Genomic DNA, 17854 nt, shown 5'->3' with positions numbered 1-17854 from the left:
AATTCCATTTGGTGCCCTGCCGTCATTCATCAATTTGTAAAGGCACCCACTCAATTACCTCCCTTTGCTAAGGAGCCAATGGACAAGAAAGGGTAAGAGAAGGCATAGGGCTCTAGGGAAAAATAAGATTAACAGGAGAGTAAGAAGTTATGTTCTGGGACTGAATCTCATAATTAGCCATGGAAGACTCCTCTTTGTTTTGGGATTCAGAAAAAAAAAAAGAAAAAAAAAAAAGAAAAAAAAGAATAACTTACTAGGTTACTCTGAGTGAGCTGTTTCATTGCCTTTAGTAACTTTACAGTATGTTAACAGCCAGGAGGAATAGATTCGATCTTTTCCAGATAAGAAATCAGGGAAGAGGTCGATGTTTTCTCTGTGCCTGCCTCCACGTGACATGGTAATCCAGTGTATTGTACCTGACAGTGGGGAAAAGCTGCACGTCTTCCTATGCTCTTACAGACGGCCCATGCTTGCAAACACCTATCATGATAAAGTAGTCATTATATCATTTTTGCCTAGAGCAAAAATATTCTGATGATCTGATTTAAGTGTGCGGAGTTATCTCATGCTGGTCTCTATTTATGGGAGCAGTGACTGCAGGTCCTGCTATTATTAGCTCTGTTATGAGTGCTACTTGTGTTTTGTTGCAACATTTTCCATTTTATCTAATGTCCCAAGGCATTTTCATATCAGTAGTGCCAGACATAAGTAAACATTCCTCCAGCCAGGGCTTTACCTTCACCTGGAAACTGCAGGCTGCTGGCTATCTGGATCAGATCTGGAGCCTATTTGTAGTTGTATTATAAAAACTTTCTCTGTTGGATCAAAGGTTGTCCAGTGATTAAAACCACGGGAGAATAGGGAGATGGTAAAGCAAAGGAGTCAACTGCCAGGTTCTTTTCCCTTCTGAATCTTTCTGTGTGGGTTTCCATGTGTCCTGCTTTGCAAATAAAAATAAAATAAAAATAAAGGAATTACAGACATGCAGGCCAAGTGGGAGGTCAGGGCACAGGACCTGGTGCATTTTAGATGGAGACAGCAGCATCATGTGTGTGCATCTGGTTGTTATGGATATACTCACGCAGTACTATAGGATATAGAAGTAAGGATACTGCATGATGAAAGATTTCCATCTGTCAGACTCCCTCTTAAGAATGCATGCTGTTTTTGTGAGTTTGATTCACAAGGAAAAGGCCATGCAGTACCACTGTCAGTGCATAAATTGCTGAGGAGCCATGAGAACAGAGGCCATCGAGTAAATGCCATAGATAAGTATAATCAATTTTAACAGTATGTGCTAGAAGCTTAAACGTCTCGGTGAAGACTTTCAATCAGGAAGCAGGGACAGCAATGCGTATACCTGCTTTAAAGAGGGAGATTTTAGTTATGCCTAACTAGGGACGAATATGCCTCTTATGTCTGTTATTTGCCATTCTAGTCTGGCTAGGAAAGAGGAACTCCGCTGGGTTTCATTATTAGCCTTTCTGCTGCTATAAAATGTGGAGGGTCGTACCAGTTCCCTGAATCATCCTCTCGGCAATATTGTTTGGGTTTGGTTTAGGATGTTTCTCAAATTCAAGTTGAGGCTGGTTTGATGTTTCGCTCTTCAAAGTTATTCAACACCCAGCCCTTTTGTGGCTCCATTGAGTTCAGAAGTTGGCAGTAGAACCATGTGCTGTATCTGTGCTTTCACAATAGCTGCCAAACAAATTAATCTTTTCCAAAGATGCAACATGGAAGACTATTGCATCTTCTATTTTTATGGCCATGATTTTGCTTTATTTCATTCTCAGACTCTAAGTTTAATTTGGCCTCGAGTATTGAGTAACTGCTTACGTGCTGGAGATATAATGTGATACCTCCCACTTCTACTCCTATAAACCGGGGCAATATGCCAGTCCTATATTTCCTATGAACAAATCTGAACTGACCTAGAACCCTGGCAGCATTCTTGTTTCATGGTGCCTTTCATTTGAAGGTCAAAGCACAGGTTACCAACCTTTTCATTAAGAGAATGGAAATAGAAACATGGAGCTATCTCATATCCCAGACTGCTGGCGTCAGCTGATCTGTGTTACACAACACAACCATTGGACTCTCAGAATTACAACGCTGATAAATAACACTGAGCTCATTTATGGTATTGTCCATTTAAGAACGCTCATTAAGCATGCTCAATTTCCAAGTCAAATTAAAAGTTAAATGATATTAATACCTTCTTTAAACCCCTGCTCTTGGCCTGGACCACATGGAGCACTGGCAGCAGGAGGTCTGGCTCTTCATCTTATGTGAATCGTCCCTGCAGCAGGGATGTGTGCAGGAGGAGGTGGTGTAAGGCCAGGGAAGGTCAGGTTGGGCCAGGATCCTCACAGCTCCCACTGGAGGTGCCTGGTCCTGCTGCTCCCAGCCCACCACCCAGCACAGCCACTCCTGGTGGCTCCAGCAAGGCAAATAGCAGGGGAATCTTGCCCCTCGTGAATCACTCAAAATGGAAAATAAGCGTCTTAAATTAAAGATACGATCTGTCTGCAACCAGCAAGACTTTGTCAGCACAAGAATAAGACGTTCTCCATAATCCCATCCTTGCTGAAAGAAGTTTATTCAAGTATTTATCTAACCTTGTATTTAACCAGGAAATCCAGCTGAGCTAATCACTTTGTGCCAAAGAAGTATTTGGGTGCACATCTGCCATGACATTTTTGTGTTTTTGTACACCTTGGCCATTCTTTTAATGGTTTAATCACACCCAGAAAGAGCCGTGCATTTTTCAATGAAGTTTCCCTCAAAAATCAAAGAGTGTCGTCTTAAGACTTAAGAAAATGTTTGCATTATTTGTAGAGGTGACGCCTTGGGGTGAGCAAGGCCGAGGGGTTCTGCCTCATGTGCTTTGTCTGGTCCCTTTCTTTCTCCATCAAACTTCACGCAATTCCATCCTCTGCTTTATGTCTTTACTCTGCACCAACGTTGTCTCCTTCTGAGATTCCAAACAAGAGGCTCATTTTTTTTCCATAACCCCTAACAGTCTGGTAGCTCAGTTACCTCTAGCAGTATTTCACCTCAGTAACAGTATTGCAGTGTTCTTTGCTGTCTGTCTTCTCATAAAGTGCAAGAGATGCCCTGTACACAGATGCAGATGTGTACAGATTATGATGAATTTCTAGGTAGAAAAGCACAGGAGAGAATTCTGAAGTTGTACTTTATATGCAGTTAATGAGAATACTGTATGGAAATTGCATGCTAACAGCAATCTTGGGAACAATAGATTTGCAGTTGCTGTGAGCAACTCACACAGAGTCCCAAGGAAAGTGGCTTGGGGAACTGCACGCCCCAGTCCCTATCACCATTCTGGGCACCGCGTGCCTCAGTTTCCCTGCAGGAACAGTGGTGGTGATTGGCCTGACCTCATGCAGGATGTGCAGATGAGCAGTGCTATGTGCATCTGCTGAGTGCTGTGTGATCCCCTACCCTAGCTTTTGCAATGGGAGTGTGAGTGGAAAACCATCCCCAAGCAGCACTCGGATGTCACTGCCTCATCTCACCTCTGTCCGTGCAAGACTCATGTGTGAACATCGTCAAAAAAGCAAAAAGCGTTTAAAAAGGAAAAAGGCAGACTCTTAAGGCTCATCTCCCTCCTTGTCCTTTGAAAACAATATCCAACAACAATGATTGTCAAATAATTAGCTGCCGCCACTCCTCCATTGTCCCTGTGCTGAGTCAGGCTGTGCACTCGGGGTGCCCCATCGCCTGGGGAGCTCAGCGAGGGGCTGGGAGCGCTCCAAGCCCCCCACCACCCACGTGGGGACACACAGCAGCCTCAGGATCCCCTTTGCCACCAGCGGGATGCAGTGACGTGTGGCAAAGCACCTCATGGGGTCGGACCACCAGGCAAACAAGGAGCTGCTGAGCGCTCAGCTGGGCCTGGGAGAATTAAAACCGAGCGTGTGATCTGAGCCCGCCGACACGACCCCCGCGTGGGATCCGAGGGAGCTCTCTCCTTAGCAGGGAGCGCAGGATCAGACTGTTAGCGTTTTATAAAGTGTGGCCAGTGCTTTAATAAAGTGTGGCCAGTATATTATCCAGCATGCTTTTACAATTACTGCAGGAACAAGGACAGGAACTTCATTAACACTTTACAGGGGAAAGAAAGCTGTGCTACGGGCAAGTGATATATTGCTATTGTGACTGTAGGTGTCCTGCATTTAAGAAAACAAGGAAAAATCCTGGGGAAGGGAGCAATTACACTGTCAGCAAATGTGTTTGGTTAGCGAGGAGCAGCTCCCTTCCAAGCCCTGCAGCTGCCGGCAGCCTGCGTTGCAGCGCGGCCAATTTCTGGGACAGAAGGTGACTCCATAAACGCAGCGAGAGCCGTAATGGGAGAGACAAAACTCCTGAAGGGGTGAAAGCAACACATGCAGAACCGTTTACAGTGTGTTTTCCAGCAGCTGCAGCAACCACTGGCAGGCTGAGGCTGAGGCTGAGGGGCTTTAAAGCAGAGGCGAAGGGCTTTGATAGCGCGGGTGAGGTGCATCTCCTGGGCTGCGTGTCAGGCAGGATTATCTGCTTGGCAAATTATCAAAGCCGACTGATAGCAAAACAAGTTGGGACTCTCCTACAGTGGCAGTTTAAAAGTAGGTGTAACTTCACCCAAAACAAATGATTCCAGCGGGGGTGTGAGGGGACTACCTAACTAATTAACCCTTCATTAACTCCCCGGGTGATGACAGTGTTGTGTAGAATTCAAGGTGGTCTCAAGACAGTCAAAGAGTGGTGAGTGACTGGGTGAGTGATCCCCATGCAGTGTGGGGATGCAGCCCAAGGTGGGGAGTGGGGCACTGGGGCTTTCAGTGGGTTCCCACTGCCATGGGTTCCCCTATGGAACATCTGGGTTCCCAGGAGCAGTACACAGTCACACACACGGTGTTCCTCCAAGCATGGTGAGGCAGCTCAGCACTTTGGGAAAGGCCTCCAAGTATCTGCTGAGATGTAAAACCACCTGAACTGCAGATTTTTATACTGCTTTAAATTAAAGGAGATGAGCAGGAGAAATCTGCATCTTAATTCGTCCAAATGGTGCAGCAGGTACCTGTGAGGTCTGTAACTGCACAGAGAGTCATGCAAACATTCAGCTGTCTTCAAACAACTGATTTTGTATTTTTGTCCCTCTGTACCAGGAAATACAAACTATTTCATATGCTTGCAGTAAACACGTCTTCATTTGGCATCCCCGGCTCCCCAGCAAGATCATGGAAACTCAGAGAGCATATGGAAAGAGCAGGCATGTGAATGGGCTGCTTGGCCACAACTGGTGTGTTGGGGGTAATGAGAGAGACGGGAGGCAATTAAATGAGGGAAAAGTGACAATCTGACAACAGGCTCAATTAATGTAATCAGATCTCACGTTCGCTGTGTGGATGTAGTAAATCAAAGCGTAAGTGGGAATGATATGAACTTTTTAATATTAAAACTATTTCCATAGTATGCAAAGTCAGGGAATACCAGTAAATTTCTGCCTGTCTGTTGCCAATCAGTAACTGATTTAGAATAGACTTTGTTGAGTAATTACGTTTAATAAGAGCTTGTCCATACAAGCTGCTATCAGATGTCATTTTATACAGTTTCAAGCCAGATATAATGGCTGAGCTGCACGCATTAACTTTCTGTAATACTGCACTGCCTTTTTATGGGAGGGGGGTGGGAAAATTCAAAAATAATCATTGTGTGGCTTCCTCTCAGACAGTTGTATTTGATCTAATGTGATTTATTGCTGCACATTTTGAATGAGCAGAAATGTCTTGAGGGGAAACGAGAGACTTGTTGCAGTCACTGTTTGCGTTAATGTATTTTCACCTGCTTGCTTGGTGGGCTCCACAGTTGGCTGCGTTCATTGCTGTTTGGGAGCCTTCTGTATTCAAAAGCAACTCTATATCTGTTTGCTCTCTCTTGTAAGGATGTAATAGCTTCCCACACCCTCAACAAGAGGTGATTGTGTAACTAATCCGTGCTGGCACAACAAAGTCTACACCTAGATCACTAATATTGCTAAACATAAATGCAGGACAAAGGCAGACTTTTAATATTTGGAGTAAAGCACAGGGAAGTTTTCCAGGTAGTCCTAGAGGATAGAAGTAAAGGAGAAGTGAATATGGAGGGCAGAGGCTCCGCTTCATTTTAGAGAAGTTTGAGTGCTGCTGTTGCTTGCAGACACAAAACCACAAGCAGTTTTCCTGTTGCTTAAGGGCTGCTGGGTCCCCACATAATGCAGCTTCTTCTTTAATGTATTGCCACTGTTTGTCATCAGCAGAAAGATGTGGGGAGAAGAACCAGAGGCTTTTCTATCATGCTCTTTCTAAGAAAGGTATAAACACTAAAAAGGCATCAGGCACTTAGGCATGAGCCTACCCACTCTGCTGTGTGAGGATGCAAGGCCCTTCTGCAGTTCAGATACAGAATGAAAAATTTGGAACGTGGTGTGAGTTTTGTCACCGACGTTTTGCATGACGGTTGGAAAGGGCCATGTCTTTATAGATTGCTCCATCAATGGTTCACTTCAGGGATTTATAATTTCTTGGTGTTTGCACTCCCCAGGCCTGGTTGCAGTGAGCCAGGCTCACACAGAGCAGCAGCCCTGCTGGGCAGGATGGTGCGCACCGCTTCCCCAAGGATTTGCGCTGCTTCTGTGCTGCGTGCTGGTGACTGCTGCTTTGTCTTCCCTTGGAGTGATGGCCTTGCTGATGGCCCTGACGATATGTTAGATACTGGCCAGGAGTTAATTTGTTCTGACACTGATTTGGATCTTTCTGTTCTGTTTCTATTGAGTGTGAATTCTTCATGAGCAAAAAGGTAGAATTTCCATAAAACGGTAAGAATAGGCATTTATTTCAAAATAAAGTGAGGAAGGGCGGACTCTGAGAAAAGAAAATCACATATTCTCTTATTTGTTTGAACTGTTTGCTAAGGTTTCTATTAAAATGTCTCACATCGCAGCAGAACTTTGCACAGAATTTCGGGATGCCCTGGGTGTATCTCTAGAATGGTCTGAACCAGAACGCATCTATGGGAACTTCAGATTTCAATCTCCATCTAGATGTGAGGCTTAATTTTCTTAACTCTATTCACATGCTGAGATCTACAGACAAACTGGTGCCATTTGCATCCTCATCTCCAGCAACTGCAGGCCCTGCGTGCCGGGGTGCGGCAGCGATGCACGCCCAGCTGGGCCATGCCCAGCATGGTGACAGCTTCCCAAACCACGTATCCCGCGGAGCAGCGCTGCCTTTTCTCACATGCATGCTCGTTAAGGAATTTCTCTTATTACCTGGGCCATAACCCCTGCCTGGGGGGGTGCCTTGTGCACAGAATTAATTTTATTTGGCCACGGAAACTCCCTGTACCTTTGGCGTGTAAGTCTTTGTATGTAGAGGAGAAACTCCTAAAGCAAAGCGACTTTGCTTTGCCTGACTGAAGGCCCAATTGAAAACCCATCACCAGGACTGGGAATCAGCCGTACTGGCTGAGATGAGTGGTGTGCAGAAAGGATGAGCTGGGTGGGATGGAGGTGGGCTGAGGCAGACCAGCACCTGGCATTGGCTCTGTGATGTACCCAGCTGCTCCTGCCAAGTGAAAGCTTTCCATATTTCACGGGTTTTTAGTATTTCCTTCCTTTCCTTTCTCTCTTCCTCTCATCTGCCTTCGTCCCCTTCAGAAAGGTAATTATTTCCATCATTTGCAGAGGCAAATGCTGTTCCTACAACTTAAATGGTTCTGCAGAAAGCGCCATGTGTTATTTTTCACAGCAGAAGTGAAAATTGAAATGATTCGGCTGAAAATACAAATAAGATTGAGCCCAAAAGCCCCTGAGCTTCCAGCGTGACTCTGAGTGGTTGAAATTCCTGCAGAGGTTGGAAGGAAAAAGCAAACATTTCTACCATTTCCAGTTGCAGATGAAATCATTTTCATCAATGATAACAGAAACTGAAATCATTGTATGGTTTTTCTTTCTCCTCCAAAGAGAGCAGGAAACAAACTCAAAGCTGTACTCAAGCATTTCTTAACTGGTGTGTGGATTCATGCGCTTCACATTTCATCAGCATTCATAATGAGCTTGAGGTGCCTCTAGTAAATCTCAGCCTGTTTAATGAATTCTTTATAGCTCTTAACTGCTTCAGATAGAGGCTGACGAGTGTAACCGGTAGCACGAAATCTTGGCGTGCAATAAGACGAACGGCCCCATCCTTTCCCTCTGGCATCCCATCTGAATTTCTGCAGCAGAGATAACCAGGAATCTGTCACTGCTATGAAGTTTGAAATTTAATTAGGAAACTAATAAAACAGCTCTCATACAGTACTGCCGTTACCATGGAGATGCTGTGTGTTGTTTAAGAGCTTCTACCAATGGAGAGGGATTGCATGTGTCAGAGATCTCTTGTTTGAGTGAAGGGAGTTTAAGATTGACTGCTTCTCTTTAGTAAATGATTTCCTAGTAGAGTTAATAATTTACTAGAAAGACATATTACTACTCCTTGAAAGAGCCATTTACACAGCACTGAGGAGCAGAGGCTAGGTAGGATATTAGGTTCACACACCACTTTCTTTGGAAAATGATTTGGGCTTTCTTTTTTCCCCTACAGTTTCCATTCTTGGTCGGATTCTCAATGAAAGAGACAGCTTTTTTATTTCTAACTCCAGTGCTCTGAGAATAAGCCTGGCACATCTAGAACTCCCTTCTGTGGGTGATTTTAGAGCCAAAACCTGGGACAGGTGGTCTCAGCTGGAGCAGCCACACGTGACTGTGAGAGGGTCAGATTAGATTCTTCAGGATGGATCTTGCTGCAGGATCTGCTCCTGAGCATGTGCTCAGTGTGGTGTATCCAGACCAGCCCTTCTTCATCCAGTGGAAGTCTTGACACTAATTTCAAGCAAGGGATTTTCGGATAATGCAAGTCATTTCAATGCATATCACAGTGAATAGATAATACTTTATTTTGTCAGTGTACTGTATAAAACAGAGTCCTGTTCACTAATCTGTAAGTATGCAAACAGTATTAGAATTCACCAGAAATTGGTTTAATCCTACCTTTGAGACCTTTTAAGATTTCAAATATTTTTCCCATACCACATCAGAAAACCGCTGTACTTTGTGTTCTGAATTTTTTTTTTTTATTTTTGAGATAAGCCAACCTACATTTCAAAATGAAAAGCTACTTCAAATCAAAAACATTTTTTTGGTTCTGAAAATGCCAAAGAAATCTTCTTTGACCATTTCAAAACCATTGTTTTTAGAAGACGAATTGAAATTAAAAAAAATCGACTGAAGCCGTCCCACCCCTCCAAACTATATCTGTTTGGGCAAAGCAGCATATTCCCGCAATAAAAGGAAACCACATTAAAAAGTATTGACCAAGCCTATTTAATATTTATTGCTCTTTGATAACTGAAGAGAATAGGAAAATCTTCTCAGCAAGGCGCCGAGCAGGAGTTTCTTGGAGAGCAGTTTTACTGAGAACATCGTGATCCATTATGATTTTCTCAGCTGAAGACCTGACCTTTTGGCATGTCAGTAAATGAACATTAAGGATTGTTTTTGCCCTTCCTGGAAGGCCATGGTAAGGGAATGTCATTGTTTGAGGCTGTGGACAGCACACCAGGCTGAAATGGAGGCAGTTGTTTTCCCAAAGCACTGGGATTGCAGTAGGCTGCAGAGAGGGTGGTATATGGGTTTGTGCAATAGCATGATTGCTGGAGCCTTCCAGTGACAGATGTACTTAAACTGATTTATTATCAACATAAAGGATGTTCAATAATAATAAAACAATGATGAATCCTCACTTTCTGCTGAAAGACAGCAGCTCATGGCCTGTGGCAGGCGGATGGCTGAACTTGTAAGATGAATTCTACAGATCTCAGCTCAACATAGCCAAGATGTTAATCCTTTAAAAATAGAAGAGCTCTTTAGTCTACTTCTAGTCCTCCAGAATAAAATACTCCAAAGTGAACTGCACTTTCACAACAGCTCACAGTTTTGTCTCAGTGATGGATAACAAGTTGCTCAGCTGTAGCACATCTTTATCCGGCTGCAGCTCAGGGTGGGACTCAGCTCTGTTGGTAGGACTCCTGTTGTCTTTGCAGAAGTGTCAAGCAAGTCATTTTTACCTCAAACAGCAGTGATTTCCTTTGGGTTTTGTGAGCACTGTCTGACTAACGAAGGTGGCACTGAGCCCCTTTTGCAAGACAGTGAGGAGCCCTGAGCCAAGAAGCTGGTGAACTGTGCCCATGGGCACTGCAGACTTTGTGCTGAACAGATGATGGTGTCCAACCAGCAAGTCTTAAAGACTTTATCGTGGTCAGGAATGAACTGCATGAACTGATTTTCCTGCAGGCTGAAAGTCTCTTGGGAATGTTACTGGATTAAGGATCTTTCTGCATCTCAGTTATGGGTTCAAATCCAACCTTATTAAGGTGTTGTAAAATTACTTCCCTGAGTTACACCTTGTCCCTTTTGAAGGATCTGTGCTCCAAAAGGGATTTCATAACATGACTGAAGGTCATGGAGTATGGGATGCAGCCATTAAAAAGACAGGATGAATATGAGTAGGCCACAGGCATTACCTAGAAGGGGAACATCTCGGAGTGAGGATGGGGTTAAACTTCCATCTCCATGCTATAATTACTGGGAGAAGTGGGCTGTTTGTAATTATGATGATATTAAACCTAATAATTTTTTGGGGCCAGAATTTTTCCTCGTTTATACTGCTGTGAATCAGGAGACTGTGAGAGGAGATCTTGGCCAAGGGGAGTTCTTGAGATAAGCCTCAGGCTAAAAGAGATTGAAATCTTCCACTCCCATAATACCCCTCCAAATAACTCTTTCCTTCTTCTGTTAGAGGCCAGGTATACTTGTGGTGTAAACCATATAAGGATTGCCACTATGAATTAACCGTGTTCTGAAGTTCATAATCTCATCCTTTTCAGGGCCACTAAAATACTTTACATACCAGAACAATGGTGTTGACAAAGTTTCCATCTGTTTTCCATCTTTTCCAAGAAATCTTTAGATGTTGGCTTTCTTCCCAGGAGACCATCTCCCCGAGGAAGCATCTCCTGACCAACGTGCCTTCGCAGACTGCGCTAATTGAGGCGCTTCTATGTGAGTCACAGGGACTTTCCTCTTTCAGCAGATATGAATGATGCTCTTTGAAGTAAAAAAAATAATATCCAAACTGTGTTACCATTGTGGAGGAAGCATGATTTTGGTTGATACAGACAGGACTGTGTAAGGGCTAGACTGTCAGATGATGTAAATGGCGTAACTTCATTGACTTGCTGATGAGCTGTCCTTAAAAATTCTAGGTATAAAGTCAGCATCTGACATCAGTAGATCTGGTATAGAGACATGGCGTTGGATGCAAACCATACCCAACACTGAGCAGATCCAAAAAGAAAAGATATTTATGAAAGAATTATAAGCAAAATGTAAATAAAAAATCATTTATTTGCAATGCATAATTTTAGCAGTTTTATTTATAACAATTCCTCAGTTCTGTTACAGATAAAAGCTGTTATGCATTATGTTACCTCAGAGGTTATCTAGCAATCAGTCTTGATTTTATTTGCATAAAAACTTGCAAGTTTTCATAGGATGCAGAGCTACAAAGCGATGAGAAAATTCTGAATGCTAAATGAAACTTCTCACAGCCACTGCTCTCACAGCAGAAGTTCCAAAGAAGAAAGGTAAATGGGAGGCTGTCCTGCAGCAGCCTTGTGTCCCGTGCTTGGGATGCTGCATGTCCTCTGCAGCCTGGCAGGACTGAGCTGAGTCCCAGCAATGTGCAGCTCAAGCTTCTCACCATAAGCCCATAAGCTGCTATCAACTTTTCTTTTCTTTTCTTTTCTTTTCTTTTCTTTTCTTTTCTTTTCTTTTCTTTTCTTTTCTTTTCTTTTCTTTTCTTTTCTTTTCTTTTCTTTTCTTTTCTTTTCTTTTCTTTTCTTTTCTTTTCTTTTCTTTTCTTCTCTTCTCTTCTCTTCTCTTCTCTTCTCTTCTCTTCTCTTCTCTTCTCTTCTCTTCTCTTCTCTTCTCTTCTCTTCTCTTCTCTTCTCTTCTCTTCTCTTCTTTTCTTTTCTTTTCTTTTCTTTTCTTTTTTGCAATTAGGAAGCAATTACTGCCTGGGAAGCAGTGATGTATGTAGGAGTAGCAGAAACAGGAGGGGTCTGCATGCATGCTCTGCTCTCTTCACTTCAGCCAGTTTTACAGTTTTACAGAGCTGTGTGTGACAAGGCACGAATCCATTCTATCATGTGTAAGAATGGTTTGGTTTGGTTTGGTTTACTCTGTTTGATCTCTGTTGGATCTGATAGGACATGGAGAAATGGTTTCAAACTAAAAAAAAGGAGGTTTAGATTGGAATAAGGAAAAAGTCTTTTACAATAAGGGAGGTGAAGCACTGCACTGAAGGTTGTCCAGAGAGGTGGTGCCCCATCCCAGAGACACTCGAGGTCAGGGAATGGGGCTCTGAGCACTGATGGAGCTGTGGGTGTCCCTGCGCACTGCAGGGGAGTGGGAGCAGATGGCCCAGCACTGCAGGCACTGGGGGCCCTGGGCAATGGCATGTCCCCATCCTCCACCTGAGCTGAGGTGACCAGACAGGACAGAGCCAGGAGGGAGAGGGCTCCATCTCTGCCTCCACCCGAGCTGGCAGCCCGCATCGCCCCGCTCTGTTCACACAAAAGGGTATTTGGTAATTGTGTGCTCTGTAACAATGAGCCTGGTATTTCCGTAGTGATGCATATTGTTATAATCTCTCTCTGCTTTGTTTCCTCGACATATTTTTTTATTAAAAAGCCTTCCTAGCCTTAAATAAGTGCAGAATAAGTGTGGTCATTCTGGGAACATGAGAGGCCTGATATCTGACCATCAAAGCCTGTGCTGTAAACAGGATACTAGTAAACAGGAACCGAGCCCCATATGGAGAGCTTGTGGTTTTCTTCAGCCTCTGTTTGTTATGTCTTACATCCTGTTAATTATAGAAAAAGAGCTGGAAAGTTGGAAATAATCTTTTCTCCAGATTATTTCCAGCTTCCCTCAGATAGAAGAGAATGCAGGGCAGCACTGTCTTACCTTGCTTCCTTCAGATGTAAAACATTAAGACAATTCATTCCAAGGGGATCATTTTTCAAGGGGATTATGAGTTGATTTTTTTTTTTTAATTACAGAATGAAAATTAAGATCTTAAAGCATCTTTTTCAGCGAATCCTCTTAGTTTTAGCACAGCTTTTTTTCTATATAGTTTGGAATGTGTCTGACATCTTTTGCAACCTTTTGAAAGACAATTTATATGATGGGTGCAATTCATCTCTGGGTAGGTGTGTTCTTACAGCAAAGCTTTTGTTGCACAAAAGCAAATGTTGGAATTTACTTTAAAGCTGTAGTTTTCAGGTTATCTTTGCCATTAGGTTTTGCTGATGGTGCACCTTTCCCAGCCTGCTCCCATTACTTGCTCAGGGCAGTGGGTCAGGTTGTCCAAAACCCAGAGAGGTGACTCCAGAGGTGGCCACAGCAGAGGCAGGAGAGGGCACTGCTCATTCTTTACCTTTGCTTTGGATGAGCAATTTCTCATCTTTTCAGCTCGATTCAGTCCCAATCTCCAACACTTAACAAACTGATTCAGAAGCAAAATAATGGAAAGCTTTATCCCTGAAGTTCTGCATTTGGTGGTACATCCCCCTTTCTCCTTAACAACTTGCTGTGTAGTTCTGATGCTCCAGGCTGCCAGCCTGGAGGGCAGCACGAGGCCATGCTTTGTTTAGACCTGCTCTTATCCGATTAGGTTTTGCAAAACAAAAAGCCAAAATCCGTTTGGTTCAAGGTTCCTGTTATCTGGGATGAGCTGACAGTGATGCTGATGTTTCTTAGACAGCCCTGAACCAGAGACCACAAATAAATCTCCCATTATATTATTTTTCAGCTCTCTACTCTCCACACAGTTTCCTCAAACAGCTCTCTGATGCTAACCATCTGCTCCATGTTGCTACAAGACTTTTGAGCTCCATAAGCCCAAATCTCACACACTGTACCCCACATGAGGCTCAGCACCCATGGGCTGTCCTCTGGGAGGAAGATGGGGAGATCTCTCCTGCCTGCATCCATGAGCTGAAGGCTTTAGGTCCTCCACCTTGGGGCTGCTGCTGGAGCAGGAAAATAATTTCAGGTTTACGGGGTCACCAGAAAGAAATGGTGTGAGAATTATATTCCTCCAAACCACATCGGTGGGATGCTGAAAAAAACGCTCAATTCTCACCTAGCTCTGCTTCCACTAAACTCAAGGAATAAAACTCCAACCAGCTTTACCAGGAGCAGTGTGGCTAGCAAGAGCTTTGGAAAATCCCACTGTATAGCTGCACTCACTTCATGTATCCATTTTAATGACAGGATTAATAAAATACTGATGGAGCTCCAAACAGTCCTGTGTTCGTTTTCCAAAGCAGTTTGACTCATCCGTAACCATAACCAGACTTCCAATTACACTGGATTTTAATTGTTCTCCTTTCAAGATAATTACCAGTACTCCGAAAAAAATCACTCTGAGGAGCTGGTGATGAGTAGGAATCGGCATCCTAGCTCCTCTGCGTCTGTTGTGCCATTTGAGTTATGAGGAATGTAATCGGATATGTGACACCCAGACAGAGAGTGGTTTCCAGGATCTGAGAGTGCTCTGTTTCAGTTAATGTGTTAATTTGGGCTCCATCTTCTCATTTGTTCTGCTTTGATCTATCATTTCATAAAGCCAAGGCACCACATTATTAAGTGTGCTTGCTTGATTAATGTGCAAGACTGCATTTGCATGCACATTAATATTTTTAAAGTTTTGGTCCAAATTTCTGCAAGCCATAGTATGGAGTAATGTGAACTGCAATTTCACACTGTGTGGCAACAACTGGTGGGAATAAAATTGTCCTGCAATTTGGCCATATTCACATACCAGCAGCTATTTTCCATTTGAGAGTCTTGAATATTACCAATAGAAATGTGTTTGTAAGCAAGCTGCCAAGTGAGGCATGGCATGAGCTGAAGGGCGTGGAACAGCAGGCTGAAAATCTCATGCCCAACGTATCTTGAAATTAAAGAACTGGGATGAAAACCTCTGCAAGGAGCACTTATTCTTTTTGCCTGAGAAGTAAATAGAAGCAAAGGAACTTCATCACACAGAAGGCTGTCGACATGAGTGCACAGAAAGAAAAAGGACAACAGCTAGGACTGAATTTTTGGATGTGCTGCCTGAGAGGTTGGATTTGCTGTTGTTCACAGCACAGGGCTGGCTTTGGCACGGCTGTGTTTATACTCACCTCGTTAAAATGCCAGCTGCCGTTCAACCATAAGCACAGATTATACGTGTGCCATTCTGACAAGCTGCAGCTTTCAACTTTCAGGGCTCTGGAAAGTTAAAGGTTTTTTGTCTCTGCCACCGAGCCCAAGGGGTTGGTAGAGCTGTTAGAAACTCCTGTAATAATTTCTTTTTATAACTCATGTAGGATCCTTTGAGACATAAAGTAATGCTATAATGTGAATATAATCATATAATCTTTTTAATTTTATTATAGTAATTATTGGAATTAGAAGAGTATTGTTTTAATAATACTGTTTTTCTTCAAAGTACTCCACAAGCTCTGTATTATAATTTATTTTATTTTAAGAAAAAGGCTTCCAGTGGGAAATGCTGATTCTCAGAAATGTGCGTTTTTGCTGGAAAATATAAATTCCAATGATATTTCCACTCATCGGGGTGAAATTTAGGAAAGTTCCAGGACAGCCCTCAGCCATTGCAGCTGCGGGGGGCTCCGGGGCCAGGGCCATTCCATCCAGATAAGCTGAACTTCCCCTTCTCCCATTGGAGATGTTTGATTTTGTTCTTTCCTAGAATTTGAAGCCCTGCTTGCGTCAGTTTGGTTTCTGCTGGACTGGCTGACTTCAGAGGTGCTGGCTTGTGTTTTCTGAGGGGGATATCTGCCCCGTCACCGCTGTGGCTTTGCATGTTACAGTGGGGAGATTTGTGGAGTGTCAAGATTTGTGCATTTCCTAAGGGTCGTTGGTAGCTGGCTTTGCCTGCCGATGTCTAAGGTTGCATTCAGTGGGAAGATCATCTTAAACACGACAGCAGCATCCCCTGCCCTCTGGTCTGCCATGGAGCGGTGCGGCTGCCCTGCTGCTCTGCAGCCTGGCTCAGCAGGGAGCCTGAAACTTCAGGCTGTGTGGCACTGCCATCATTATCAGATCTGCACTGGAATCCAGAGGCAGACGGGCTTGAGAATCATAGGTCCATAGAATAGGGCAGAAAAGGACCGCAAAGATCATCTAGTTTCAACTCCCCTGCTATGTGCAGAGTCACCAGCCACCAGAGCAGGCTGCCCAGAGCCACATCCAGCCTGGCTTTGAATGTCTCCAGGGATGGGGCATCAGTTAGAAGACCTTGCTTTCCTTCCACTTCGTTTTTGCTTCGTAAATGTGTAGCAAAATGTTGTCTCCTTTTAGCTTGTCAGAATAATCGATTCCAGACATTTCTGATTTAAATTACAGCCTTTTCCAACTAACAAACTTTCAGAACTGGCTTTCCTTTTAATCTCTTCTTATTTATTTATTTTTATGTATCTCATCTTGACAAATTACGTTGCTTCATGTCATCTCAAACGATGTGGTGTAAAACTAAAAGAAAAGCCACTTTGTAATGTATCAAAATGTTATTAAAAAACCCCCCAAATGTTTGTCATTTATTTTGCTCACAAGCAGTCCCAAGTGGCAGCGCACTGTGAGGTTTTCTGTGAATGCATTTACAATAGGAGCCAACCACACATTTCACTGAATCAACAGGCTTGTCTCGAGATATTTATGACACGAATGTTGAAACTTCTGTTTAGTCAGCCATCCCCAGGAAAGACAGTGCCTGAAGGGACCCAGCACACGTTGTCAAAAGGGGCTTAGAGGCACCTGAGAACCCATTGAAATACAGCTCTGACATCCCAGCTGTTGAGGTCTTGCAAATACTGTACCGAGCACCTAATTCCCACTGCAACAAGCGTGGGTGTGGGATGTGTAACACAGCTCCTTCAACACCAGAGCAGCAGCAATCTCTGTCCATCACAGGAACCGAAGCTTGCTCTGGATGTGCCACCTACCAACGCAGCCTCGTCTGGCTGCACGGCATGACTTTGTGTCAGTCCCAGGGTGGGTGCTGCCCTTCACTTCACCCACGTTCCTGCTGGCAGGACGCTGGCTCCATCCTGGTGTGGGGCTGCATGCTGGGCGCCAAGGATCCCATAGCTCTGCACACTGCCCGAGTGACTCCAGAACAAACAGCATTTTCCTGCATGTGTTGCTCTGTCCATACGATCCCAAAGGACTTCTGGCAGCAGATCCATGCCCAAGGGATGAAGGCAGAGGCAGGGCAGGGGACTCTTGGCCCCAGCCTCTCACCACAGCCCCTTGCAGTGCCATCTGAGCTATTTTTCCAGCTCGAGCCAGGCTGCCTCATCATGTCCTCGGTATGAAAAAATTTGTGAAGGGGGGCAACGTTTGATCCCTAAAAGCTTTCAGAAGTGTTAATTCCATGTCTGGAATATTGTCACGAAGCGGCCGAATTCCAGCACGTAGAAATGCACAGGCTGCACCCAGGGGGTGAATGCAGCCAGCTCAAAGCTCTGCCATGTGGAGAAGGGCATTGCTTGCTAGGCTTTGTGTTCGGGCTTTTATGATGCTTTTAAAATGAGAGACTCTTATCGTGGTTCATTTGCTTCCATGCTTGTGGTTTTGCCACTTGGGGGCAATTATAGGATCCTGTGATTCATGCAGAAGTTTAGATGGTGAATTATG

General features: G+C 43.9%; 1 protein-coding gene across 8 annotated transcripts in view; it reads left to right on the top strand.

The window, feature by feature from the left end:
* The window catches only part of LOC149915640 (uncharacterized), a 252837-nt gene that overhangs the window by 167160 nt on the left and 67823 nt on the right, over positions 1–17854 (top strand). For 6 of the 8 annotated variants that reach the window (XR_016471830.1, XR_016471833.1, XR_016471832.1 and 3 more), the window contains one exon: positions 11071–11143. The exons of the other annotated variants lie outside the window; for them this stretch is intronic. Coding sequence is in view for 1 of the 6 variants with exons in the window: in XM_090151960.1 (XP_090008086.1) it covers positions 11071–11143 (73 nt within the window). In the remaining 5 variants the exon portion in view is untranslated. The remainder of the gene's footprint in view (positions 1–11070; positions 11144–17854) is intronic. 8 annotated transcript variants of the gene reach the window in all.

The sequence above is a fragment of the Phasianus colchicus genome, chromosome 17, assembly GCF_987193195.1.
Source record: "Phasianus colchicus chromosome 17, bPhaCol1.hap1.1, whole genome shotgun sequence".
NCBI classification, from domain to species: domain Eukaryota; kingdom Metazoa; phylum Chordata; class Aves; order Galliformes; family Phasianidae; genus Phasianus; species Phasianus colchicus.
The sequence above is the reverse complement of the archived record's forward strand: the minus strand, read 5'-3'. Positions and strand labels throughout refer to the sequence as shown.